We start from the raw sequence: 12,500 nt of genomic DNA, 5'->3' as shown, positions 1-12,500 counted from the left end.
TACACGGCAGTCGTGCTGCCCGGTCACGTCTCTTCACAACACTGGCTCCCCGCTGGTGGAACGAGCTTCCCACGGCTGTCAGAACTGCAGAGTCATTACCCATCTTCCGTCTTCAGGTTACACCTTAACTGCTCCTCCTGAGACATCTACTACCCCCCAGCACTGCGTCTCCTGAGACACCTGCTTTTCCCCTCTACCGTGTCTCCTCAGATTTCTACTGCCCCCCTTGTACTGTTTCTCCAGCGTCTAAAAAAAAGAAAAAGTATTTCTTTCTCCTTCTATCACGACGACTGCCAATGGCCCCTGGCCTGAAGTAGATTACTCTTCCTGCTACGACTGGTGGATTGATGATTCACTTGCTTAGTCAAATGTATCGATTGTAAGTCGCTTTGGAATAAGGCGTCTGCTAAAGACCAAAAATGTAAATGTAAATGCAACTAATCAATAAGTCAAAAACCAAGTAATGTATAAAAACAGACACGTTTTAATTAAATACATTCTGGAAATGTAGGCAAACATTTTCTTTGTTCTCATTATTTTAGTCTCTATTGCATTTGAATAACCATTTATCCACAGCGTTAAAGTAGGAGTGGGCTATACAGAGGTCAACAACACTTTTTTGGTCAGTTCTTTTGTATTCCATTTGATCTCTCAACATGAAATGACAACGTTTTAGGAAAAGGTCCAAGGAAAAAGTGTGCAGGGCACAAAGAGAGAGAGAAACTGCAGTTTTCCCTGAAAAATCACTTTTAGATGTTGAGTTAATGTTCCTATTTTTTCACCTTAATTGTCAAAAGTCAAATTTAACCTGTTGTCTAGCTGTTTTTTCTAGTAGTTACCAATAAATATTAGGTCTACGGGCATGGTTCAAAATTGAGGTTAAAAAACATAACTTAACAAATGTTTAGTTTTAGATTGCTTGACCAACAAAACATAAGGTTAGACATCACAACCACTAAAAAGACCCCAAAAAGTTATGGCTACGAATGTGATTTTTCTGGGAAAACGGCTGCCATCTTGAATTTGCGCCCTGCACACTTTTTTTAGGACCCGAAGCCGAAAATATTGTAATTTCCTGTCGAGATGGGGCAAACGGAATACAAGAAAACAAAGAATTAAGAAGCAAAACAAAAAACGACCCATTTATAGCCCACTGCTAATAAAAAGCATGTTCTACATTTTGCATTATATTTTCTTTCAACATCATTCAAGCATAGCATGTTCAACAATAAAGTGCTTTTATTTACTTCTCTCTCACCCCGTCTGTAAGACACACATAGTTGAGACCATCCAGAGACCCCCCCCCTGCCCACACCCCCCCTCCCCCCCTGCCCACACCTCCCCTCCCCCCCTGCCCACACCCCCCTCCCCCCCTGCCCACACCTCCCCTCCCCCCCTGCCCACACCCCCACACCCCCCCTGCCCACACCTCCCCTCCCCTCTCCTGACTGAGCTGAGAGGTTTGCCAAAGCAGAGAAAAAACATGGTTTTGGATTACGAGGCGGATTATTAACAAGTCCAAACTGCAAAAACAACAAAAAAAGAAGAGTCCATTGTGCCGCTGCTGGGCTGTGCTGACGAGGAGTAAAAGTCATCTTCGTCTTCCTCTCCGGCCTGGACGACCCTCCAGTTAGTCTGATCCTTCCTCCTTCCTCCCTCCTTCACCAACACATCTCATCACCTCGCTCCACTTTCCCCTGACTAAACGGACTGCACTTATATAGCGCCTTATTCCAAAGCGCTTTTACAACGGCCTCTCATTCACCCATTCACACACACATTCACACACTGACGGTGGCAAGCTACCATGCAAGTTGCCGGCCCGCTCACTGGGAGCAATTTAGGGTTCAGTGTCACTACTCACTACCCAATCAGACTCTGTGGGATCTCTCCTCGCAGCCAATCCAAGAGCTGTGACAGGCGATGGGGTTTTACGGCGTTTGTACAGTGTCGCCCCTCAAAGGAAACCGTCCAGTAGCAGTGTTCGGTAGGCAGGTGTGTAGGCAGGTGTGTAGGCAGGTACACTGGCGTTCAAAGCGCAGGTTTTAAGTCTTGTTGTTTTGAGTGACAGGCACTTGAACACCTTTCTGTCCGCTCGCTACGGAGACAAGAAGTGGAACAGCTGTTAGTAAGTCGCTCAAAGACATTTTATCCAGACAGTTTGATCCAATTCAAAGCTGATTATACAACAGTTAGTTCCGACCAAGTAATTTGATTGGACAAGAGGCATTCCATGAGTGCTGATATACAGTATAACAGCACTGGGACTTTTAACTATATGTATCACTCCGAAATGACCGTTAATACAAAGTAGCTAGCCTGCAGATGTTTGTGTTCAGGTTACTAGGCAACAGTCCAGTTGCGGAACAATTTTTTGTTGACGGAGCCAAAATAAATGATTAAATAAACAAACAAATCATAATCTGTTGTCACTTATTAGTGTTAACTAATAAAGTGCGCTGTAGAACTGTTGTATAAAAGCAATCTCACACTCGAGGTCGTGCTGTTATAATGAATATCAGCACGGCTGTGATTGTCTGCGGCCTCGTACCTACGACCCAATCACAGCCCTGCTGATATTCAGTATAACAGCACTCCCTCTCGTGTGATATTGCTTAAGTATCACACCTACTCAGATCTAACTATGACATCAAACACATTCCAGAACCAGGGGAGTAGACATGGGAAGACAGGCTCATTGTGACACATGGGATGGAATCCATGAGGAAACATGTGTTTGATTCCATTCCTAATTGGAATGCATGCATCACAATGACCCTGTCCTCCGATGTCTACCTCCACCAGCCTCCCCTGTCCAGTATCCTACATCAAGCGCACAGTACACGTATGGCATTGTACAGTAGGTCAATCAGACAGATTTACTGAGGTAAACTCACCCAGTCCATACTTCTCTTTGGCCTCGGCCCGCTCCTTGGCATCAAAGTACCACACTGTGATGGCATAGCTGAGGAACAGAGAGAGAGAGAGATGAGGCCAGAGGCTCTCACAGGGTTCCTACAAGTTTCAACAAGTCCAATTTAAGACCTTTTTTTAGACCTTTTTAAGACCTCTGTCTCACAGGGTTCCTACAAGTTTCAACAAGTCCAATTTAAGACCTTTTTTTAGACCTTTTTAAGACCTCTGTCTCACAGGGTTCCTACAAGTTTCAACAAGTCCAATTTAAGACCTTTTTTAGACCTTTTTTTGGATGGAATTTTAGACCTATTCGCGACACCATATGACAGCTTTTTGTCATCCTCGAGGTGATGAAATTAGGGATTTCACTGCCATACAGACAAAAAAGGAAGCGAATTGGCATTGTTTTGGTTCCAGCTTGATTCATTTCCGTGTAAATAGATGTGGTCGGACTGATTTCCTTTCCTAGATGTGGTCAAACTGAACCTGAGGCCAAATGTTCCAACACTCATAAAATGACCAATATACTGTAAGTCTTGCTGGTTACTCATATATTGAGAAATAATGGCATTTCCAGCCCATGTAAATAGCAATATTCCAATATGTAAAACGTGGAAAGAGAAAAGTTAACAGAAGTCATGGTGTGGTTTTGATTCACACCATGACTTCAGCCCTCTGTGGTGAGCCGGAGGGTAAGTCTGCTCTGTAGATGGTACTGGTCCTACAGGGTTCCTACAAGTTTCAACAAGTCAAATTTAAGACCCTTTTAGACCTTTTTTAGACCTATTTGAATATAATTTTAGACCTATTCGTGACACCACATGATAGCTTTTTGTCATCCTCGAGGTGATGAAATTAGGGATTTCACTGCCATACAGACAGAAAAGGAAAAAGGAAGCGAATTGACACTTTTTGGGTTCCAGCTTGATTCATTTCCACGTAAATAGATGTGGTCGGACTGATTTCCTTGCAGGATCTCATTTTTAAGACCTAGCACCTCATCTTTAGACTGAATAACTGAAATGTACAACCTTTTCAGGCCTTTTGAGCTGTATTGCTGGATTTTAGACTTTAAGGCTTTTTACGACCAATCATGTTCCTTAAACTGTCTATTTTCTTTGACGATTTTTCAACCTACTAATCATGACTTCCTTGACCTTCCTTGACCTTCCCTGCCACCTCTCTGGCCCTCATAGGGTTGACAGACACCAGCAGCAGAACTTGAAGGGCAAAAGTCAAAGCCTGGAATCAATACCAGACATTGACCTCTCTCTTACGCCTGTGCAGATGATGTGATCATGGAACACACCTGATTAACCTCATTTAACCCCATTGCTTTTGGCGGCCTGAAATAGGGGGAGGGGCTATGGAGAAAAAGTGTGGTACTTTCTGATTGATGAAACCGACTTTAAAAGCCTTTAAAAAGCCTTAAATAAACGTGGAACTGTTGCTAGGAGGCAGAAGCGGTCCCTGAACCTTCACACCGATCTCAGCGTGTTCTCGTGTGACTGGCTGGGTAAACTGGGTGAGAGGTTACGAGGGCTGCTTGGCAGAGAGAGGAAGTGTGTGTGTGTGTGTGTGTGTGTGGCGGGGGGGGCGTTAGTAGGTGTGCAGTTATAGTATCTAACTATATATATATATATATACAGTATATGAATATATATACGCCTACGAAACAAGTTTGTTTGTACATCTGCAAGATTGAGTGAGTGTTTTGTCTGCATTATGTATATGACGACTGCGGTGTGTGTGTGTGTGTGTCTATAAGACCTTTGACATATGTTGCATGCTTTACTGTACACTGTAAACCCCCAAACAACTGTTCCAAATATGTGTGTGTGTGTGTGTGTGTGTGTGTGTGAGTTCCCTGAGGAGTGAGATGGTGTAGGGGTCTCTCACCGTGTAGCGTAGGCCGGGTGTGTGTGGTGTGTGTGGTGTGTGGTGTGTGGTGTGTGTGGTGTGTGTGGTGTGTGGTGTGTGGTGTGTGTGGTGTGTGTGGTGTGTGTGGTGGGTGTGGTGTGTGTGTGGTGTGTGTGGTGTGTGTGTGGTGTGTGTGGTGTGTGTGGTGTGTGGTGTGTGTGGTGTGGTGTGTGTGGTGTGTGTGGTGTCTCACCGCGTGGCGTAAGCCGGTTTGACCTCGTGCGGGTTCCTGCGGTCCGACCAGAAGATGAGCAGGCGGTCGAACAGCGGCTCGATGTTGGCCACCACACTCCTGCCCTCAGGGTAGATCTGGAGCAGACCACCCTGGACCTGGAGCACACACACACACACAGACACACACACACACACACAGACACACACACACACACACACAGACACAGACACAGACACAGACACAGACACAGACACAGACACAGACACAGACACAGACACAGACACACACACACACACACACACAGACACACAGACACACACAGACACAGACACAGACAGTCACACAGACACACAGACACACAGACACAGACACAGACACAGACACAGACACACACACACACAGTCACAGACACAGACACAGACACAGACACAGACACAGACAGTCACACAGACACAGACACAGACACAGACAGTCACACAGACACACAGACACAGACACAGACACAGACACAGACACACACACAGACACAGACACAGACACAGACACAGACAGTCACACAGACACAGACACAGACACAGACACACACACACACAGTCACACAGACACACACACACACACACACACACACACACACACACAAACGTTAGTCTAGTAGTGTATGGAGTAGTGTGTAGTAGTTTGTGTAGTAGTGTGTGTAGTAGTGTGTAGTAGTGTGTGTAGTAGTGTGTAGTAGTAGTGTGTAGTAGTGTGTAGTAGTGTGTGTAGTAGTGTGTAGTAGTAGTAGTGTGTAGTAGTGTGTAGTAGTAGTAGTGTGTAGTAGTAGTGTGTAGTAGTGTGTGTAGTAGTGTGTAGTAGTGTGTAGTAGTGTGTGTAGTAGTGTGTAGTAGTGTGTGTAGTAGTGTGTGTAGTAGTGTGTAGTGTGTGTGTAGTAGTGTGTGTAGTAGTGTGTGTAATAGTGTGTAGTAGTGTGTGTGTAGTAGTGTGTAGTAGTAGTGTGTGTAGTAGTGTGTAGTAGTGTGTAGTAGTGTGTGTAGTAGTGTGTAGTAGTGTGTAGTAGTGTGTAGTAGTGTGTAGTAGTGTGTGTAGTAGTGTGTAGTAGTGTGTAGTAGTGTGTGTAGTAGTGTGTAGTAGTGTGTGTAGTGTGTGTAGTAGTGTGTGTAGTAGTGTGTGTAGTAGTGTGTAGTAGTGTGTAGTAGTGTGTGTGTAGTAGTGTGTAGTAGTAGTGTGTAGTAGTGTGTGTGTAGAGTGTGTAGTAGTGTGTAGTAGTGTGTGTAGAGTGTGTGTAGTAGTAGTGTGTGTAGTAGTGTGTGTAGTAGTGTGTGTAGTAGTGTGTGTAGTAGTGTGTGTAGTAGTGTGTAGTAGTGTGTGTGTAGTGTGTGTAGTAGTGTGTGTAGTAGTGTGTAGTAGTGTGTAGTAGTGTGTAGTAGTGTGTAGTAGTGTGTAGTAGTAGTGTGTGTAGTAGTGTGTGTAGTAGTGTGTAGTAGTAGTGTGTGTGTAGTAGTGTGTAGTAGTGTGTAGTAGTGTGTAGTAGTGTGTGTAGTAGTGTGTGTAGTAGTGTGTGTAGTAGTAGTGTGTAGTAGTGTGTAGTAGTGTGTAGTAGTGTGTAGTAGTGTGTAGTAGTGTGTGTAGTAGTGTGTAGTAGTAGTGTGTGTAGTAGTGTGTAGTAGTGTGTAGTAGTGTGTGTAGTAGTGTGTAGTAGTAGTGTGTGTGTAGTAGTGTGTAGTAGTGTGTAGTAGTGTGTAGTAGTGTGTAGTAGTGTGTGTAGTAGTGTGTAGTAGTAGTAGTAGTGTGTAGTAGTGTGTAGTAGTGTGTGTAGTAGTGTGTAGTAGTGTGTAGTAGTGTGTAGTAGTGTGTAGTAGTGTGTGTAGTAGTAGTGTGTGTAGTAGTAGTGTGTAGTAGTAGTAGTGTGTAGTAGTGTGTGTAGTAGTGTGTAGTAGTGTGTAGTAGTGTGTGTAGTAGTAGTGTGTAGTAGTGTGTAGTAGTGTGTAGTAGTAGTGTGTAGTAGTGTGTAGTAGTGTGTAGTAGTGTGTGTAGTAGTAGTGTGTAGTAGTGTGTAGTAGTAGTGTGTAGTAGTGTGTAGTAGTGTGTAGTAGTGTGTGTAGTAGTAGTAGTGTGTGTAGTAGTAGTGTGTGTAGTAGTGTGTAGTAGTGTGTAGTAGTGTGTGTAGTAGTGTGTAGTAGTGTGTAGTAGTGTGTGTAGTAGTGTGTAGTAGTGTGTAGTAGTGTGTAGTAGTGTGTGTAGAGTGTGTGTAGTAGTGTGTGTAGTAGTAGTAGTAGTGTGTGTAGTAGTGTGTGTAGTAGTGTGTAGTAGTGTGTAGTAGTGTGTGTGTAGTAGTGTGTGTAAATGGTAAATAGACTGCACTTATATAGCACCTTTTTTGCTGCTCCAAAGCACTTTACAACGGCCTCTCATTCACCCATTCACACACACATTCACACACCAATGGTGGCAAGCTGCCAATGCAAGGCGCCGGCCGGCCCGCTCACTGGGAGCAATTTGAGTGTGGTACTCTACCTTGCGTCCTAGGGTCTGAGAAAGGCGCTATATAAATCTAAGATATTATTATTATTATTATTATTACCTTGACGTCCCAGTTCTTGTTGAGATAGTAGATGCAGGTGATGCAGCGCCCGTCTCCGTTAGGGTTGTCCACGTGACGGATGTACCCCGCCCCGTTACCCGGGTAACAGGCCACCATCGCCTGAGAGAGAAGACACACGTGTGTCAGGGTTCCCACACCTTCTGAAACATCACATTCAACCACCTTTAAAGGACTTTCAAGACTCAATTCCCTCAAATTCAAGGACCCAACACGGCGTAGTTTGAGCCAGATCTAGATGAGAATTTAATCCTAATCATTCAAACGTTTATTTGTAGCACTATACAACACTATTTCATTTGTGCAAATCTCAAAAGTGCATTCCTCAGGACTATTGAGATTGCCGTCATTGTGCCTACCTGGTGGCACAAACTCAATCGAGCCCAGCTAGGTATATTGGAACGGTTTCATACTATTTAACCCCCCCAAGTGAGCTTGGCTAACAGTGTCAGGTCTCAGTGGTGGACGGCCTGAGGTCCTCCCGTCACAGTGCAGTACACACTGTGTGGCCGGGCAGCGAGACAGGCCAGGCCATGCCTCTACCCTGACACGGCGCTAGTACAGTGGTGGCCAACCCACGGCTCGCAAGCCGCATGTGGCTCTTTGCCTGTCTGTGTGTGCGGCTCTTTAATCCATTCATTCAAAAGTGTGTGGCTCGCTCTCTGTGTCTCAATAGGCGTCGTTTTGGTATGGCAATTCATGGCACATATCTGACTTAAACAAAAAAAACAACCCCTGAACATTATGATACATAGATGGTTCCAGGTTCCAGCAAAAAAAATATCGCCTCAGCAAAAAACACGGAACACCCAAATGAAAAGCGTCACAACTGCCTCTTGGCTTGGTTCTTCAGCCCCGGCCGAGGACGCCGAGCATTGGAACACTGGAACGGCCTCAGGCTATTGTTTTAGAGAGCGCTGCCCTGGAGACAAGTTCACAGATAGAGTCTCTCACCAGGGGAACAATGGCCCCGCCGCCGGGACTTCCCTTCTAGAACGTTCTATGGGCCTAATAGCCCTGCAGAGGCACCGGTGCTCTGGTGGATGTGTGTGTGTGTGTGTGTGTGTGTGTGTGTGTGTGTGTGTGTGTGTGTCACAGAGAGTTCCCCCACTTCACATGCCTGCCCCGCACGCAACAGCAGGAAAGGAGAGGTCGCCTTCACACTGACACCGCACGCATGATCACACACACACACACACACACACACACACACACACACAGAGACACAGACACAGACACAGACACAGACACAGACACAGACACAGACACAGACACAGACACAGACACACACACACACACACACACACACACACACACACATTGACTCTGTACTATGTGATTTTACTCTACTTAGACTGTGGGACTGGGCAGCGTCACTCAGCTGTTGACATTGTTTCATATGCAGAACAGACAGAACAGACAGAACAGAACCACAGGGGGTCAGAACAGACAGAACAGACAGAACAGACAGAACCAGGAGGGTGTGCAGTATTGTGGAGAGGGTTGATTGAGGAAGTTTTAGGAGGAGGATTGTCCCTAAAGCGAGAGCTCCACTCTGGTGATCGAGCTGCACGTTTTGGTCACCTGGTGTCACCTCGAACTGTGTCTGCTCCGACAAGCACAAACTTTGCACCACTAGAGGTGATAATTAGGGATGCACCGAAAGTTCGGCCGAAAATAGTAAGCGTTGTTGAAAATCAATGACACATCGCTAGTCAACACAGCTTTTTTTGTGGGCCTGCTCCACCTGCCCTTTTTTTATCAAGAGTCATGAGAGCTAGGCCTACTGTACTTTCACAAGACTGGACTTTTGGAATTGTGTGTATGTCTGTGTACGTGTGTGTATGTGTGTGTGTACGTGTGTGTGTGTGTGTGTGTGTGTGTGTGTACGTGTGTGTGTGTCTGTGTGTGTGTGTGTATGTCTGAGTATGTGTGTGTGTGTGTGTGTGTGTGTGTGTGTGTGTGTCTGTATACGTGTGTGTGTGTGTGTGTGTGTGTGTGTGTGTCTGTGTCTGTGTGTGTGTGTGTGTGTGTGCGTGCGCGTGTGCCTAGGCTGCAGTCAGTCGAGGCTCAGGAGAGGTCACGTCAAGACAGTGTGAAGTCCAGACTGCGGCTTCTAGGAAGTGTGATGTCATCAGCCCACTGTGATGTCATCAGCCCACTGTGATGTCATCAGCCCACTGGGGATCGGGAGGAGGAGTGGGAATGGCGGGATGATAGAATGGCTTCTTCTTCTTCTGTCTTCATGTGGAGAGAGACTGTGGCTGACCTCTGACCTCTCTGACTGGGATTCAGATCCCCAAAGCTTTTCTTTTCACGCCGCTGGGTTGCCTAGCGATACAGTCGGAGACCACGGAGGAATGCCGGGGACCGTTCGTACGCCGTCGACTAAAAAGCCATTGAATCCGTCTGTCAGAGAGAGTTTTATTGGCCGTCGACCTACAGGCGCGTCCTCAACTAACCCCCCCCCCCCCAGCCTCCTCAACTAACCCCCCCCCCCCCCCCCCGCCTAGCCTCACACAACGAGAACATGAAAAGGAATCCTAGGCTAGAAACTTACCAAGATACACAGGATTTTAGACCTATCCACGACACCATATGATAGCTTTTTGTCATCCTCGAGGTGATGAAATTAGGGATTTCACTGCCATACAGACAAAAAAGGTGGTTCCAACTTGATTAATTTCCGCGTAAAATAGATGTGGTCGGACTGATTTCCTTGCAGGATCTCCTTTTTAAGACCTAACACCTCATTTTAAGACCGAATAACTGACATTTTAGACCTTTTACGGCCTTATAAATTGGATTACTGGATTTTAGACTTTAATGCTTTTTAAGACCAGCGCGGGAACCCTGGATAGATAACTGAAGAAATCAGTTGCGGGAAAAAAAACCTACACAGCATTTTTCGCTTAGTACATAAGTGGTCTAAGGAGGAGGTTTGTAACTGTCGCAGTGTTGTTGACCCATAATTACCCGCGATTAACATGCGCCGTGCCATACCGGAGACAGCACAGCCCTAGCCCGGAGCGAAAACACAAACTCACCAACATACGCAGGAATGTGAGAGAAAGTCAGCTACTATGACACACAGTAGACGGACAGAGAGATGGTCTAGAGAGAGTTACACTGTCGTTTTGAAACTGGTCTAGCTAGTCAACAAGAGACGGGAGAGGGAACCGAAGAGGTGGTCGGAAAAACAGAGATCGGACAAGCCGCTGCGATCGCTCTGGAGATCCAAGACGACGACGTCGAACTCGACCAGGATGAGCGATTCTTCAGCAACGGTGCAAATGGTGAAATTAGTTTCACATCATCGTGAACCGATTCAGACCGTGGCCATGCAGTCAGAACTTCTACACAGCCCAGACCAGTCTGTCAGACAGAAACAATCAGCCAGCCCAGACTGGTCTGTCAGACAGAAACAGATAAAAGCAACGACACAAGAACGAGTCGACACGTCGCCATCCTATCTCTCTCTTCCCTCCTTCTTCTTCTCTCTCAATCTCACTGATCAATCTCTGTGCCCTCTTTTGCCAGTTGATTGGACGCCCACAACCAACTGCCACCAGCATTAATGCCCCAATTACACCGAGATCTGCTGCCACGGTAACGGTCAGGAAGAACGGGCTGTTCTGGAAAAAAAAGAACAAAAATAAATGCTGCCCCTGAAACACCAGGCCGATAAGAGGGCATGGGGGAGGCAGGGGGGAGAGATAAGGCTGAACAAATACAGGGCGCTCTCTCGCTGAGGGGGGAGGGAAGGAGGGACGTGTGGAGCCTGGGTATGTGAGGGTATCGTGCTAAGCTAAGGCTAGCACTGAGCTAGGTTGTTGTACAATGAGAGGCAATGCTAGCCTAGCGCTGAGCTAGACTGTGGTCCATATGCAATGCTAGCCTAGCACTGAGCTATCAGCTCTATCAGCCTGTCAACTGCCATAAATATTGACGTATTTTACAGTGGCTTCAATAGTGCAAAAACATCCTGTGCAGAGTATCCTTGATAGCAGCCAGGTGAACTGAGGTGACCTGTGTGTCTGTGTGTGTGTGTGTGTGTGTGTGTGTGTGTGTGTGTCAGAGTGAGTCAGCAGAGCCGGGGGGGTGGGGGGAGGGGGACTGACCACGGCTCAGATCGATAGAGGATTCAGGGGCAGAGTACAGAGTCTCTCACAACACGCTCTCTCCTCTCACCTCAGCACACCTTCACGACTAGTCTGTCTTCTCTTTATTTTCTATTTGTTTTGTTTTGTTTACTCTTGTACTTGTTTTCGCCCTCACTATGTGTGACTACGTCGATCGCCCCAGACAGATTCCAGTCCATAAGGTTTTTATCATTTAGGCTATGTCACAATGGCCACTGCCCCCCCCGCCCCACCAAACAAAGCAAAAACAAAACAAAAAATCGTCCTTCTTCTAGCACGACGACTGCCCCAGGCCTGAGCATAAATGACTTTTTTTTCCTGCTATGACTGGTGGATGGATGATTCACACACGGAGAGAGGAAGAGAGAAAAAAGCCTGATGAGTCATGATGATGATGATGGTTCCAATATAACCTTGCTTTTCCTCTGCTGCAATAATAGAGGGTGTACTTATTACAGTAAAGTGTCTGTGGGGGTGTCGAGTGTGTGTGTGTGAGTGTGTGTGTGTGTGTGTGTGTGTGTGTGCGTGTGTGTGTGTGTGTGTGTGTGAAAGAGAGAGACAGAGAGAGTCAAACCTGATCAGCTTTAATGCGTCAGGTCTGCTGATGGCCCCAATGAAGCATGAGTCACAATAACCACAGGGCTGAGTGTGTGTGTGTGTGTGTGTGTGTCTGCGTGTGTGTGTGTGCGTGTGCGTGTGTGTGTGTACGTGTGTGTGTGTGGGAATGAGAGTCATTTTAAAGGCATGA

At 46.3% G+C, this 12,500-nt stretch overlaps 1 protein-coding gene across 3 annotated transcripts in view; it reads right to left on the bottom strand.

The window, feature by feature from the left end:
- The window catches only part of egln2 (egl-9 family hypoxia-inducible factor 2), a 646,007-nt gene that overhangs the window by 625,654 nt on the left and 7,853 nt on the right, over positions 1-12,500 (bottom strand). For 2 of the 3 annotated variants that reach the window (XM_080544872.1, XM_080544873.1), the window contains exons 3-6: positions 7,593-7,712; positions 5,030-5,166; positions 2,898-2,965; positions 1,451-2,098 (exon numbers count right to left, since the gene is read on the bottom strand). In XM_080544872.1, the coding sequence (XP_080400998.1) occupies positions 2,046-2,098; positions 2,898-2,965; positions 5,030-5,166; positions 7,593-7,712 (378 nt within the window). In that variant the 3' untranslated portion in view covers positions 1,451-2,045. Of the gene's footprint in view, positions 1-1,450; positions 2,099-2,897; positions 2,966-5,029; positions 5,167-7,592; positions 7,713-12,500 lie in introns of those variants that run through there. The other variant, XR_013937775.1, reaches the window with a different exon arrangement.

Source organism: Nansenia antarctica (assembly GCF_963989245.1).
Source record: "Nansenia antarctica genome assembly, chromosome: 14".
NCBI classification, from domain to species: domain Eukaryota; kingdom Metazoa; phylum Chordata; class Actinopteri; order Argentiniformes; family Microstomatidae; genus Nansenia; species Nansenia antarctica.
This window is presented reverse-complemented; position numbering and strand designations above follow the sequence as displayed.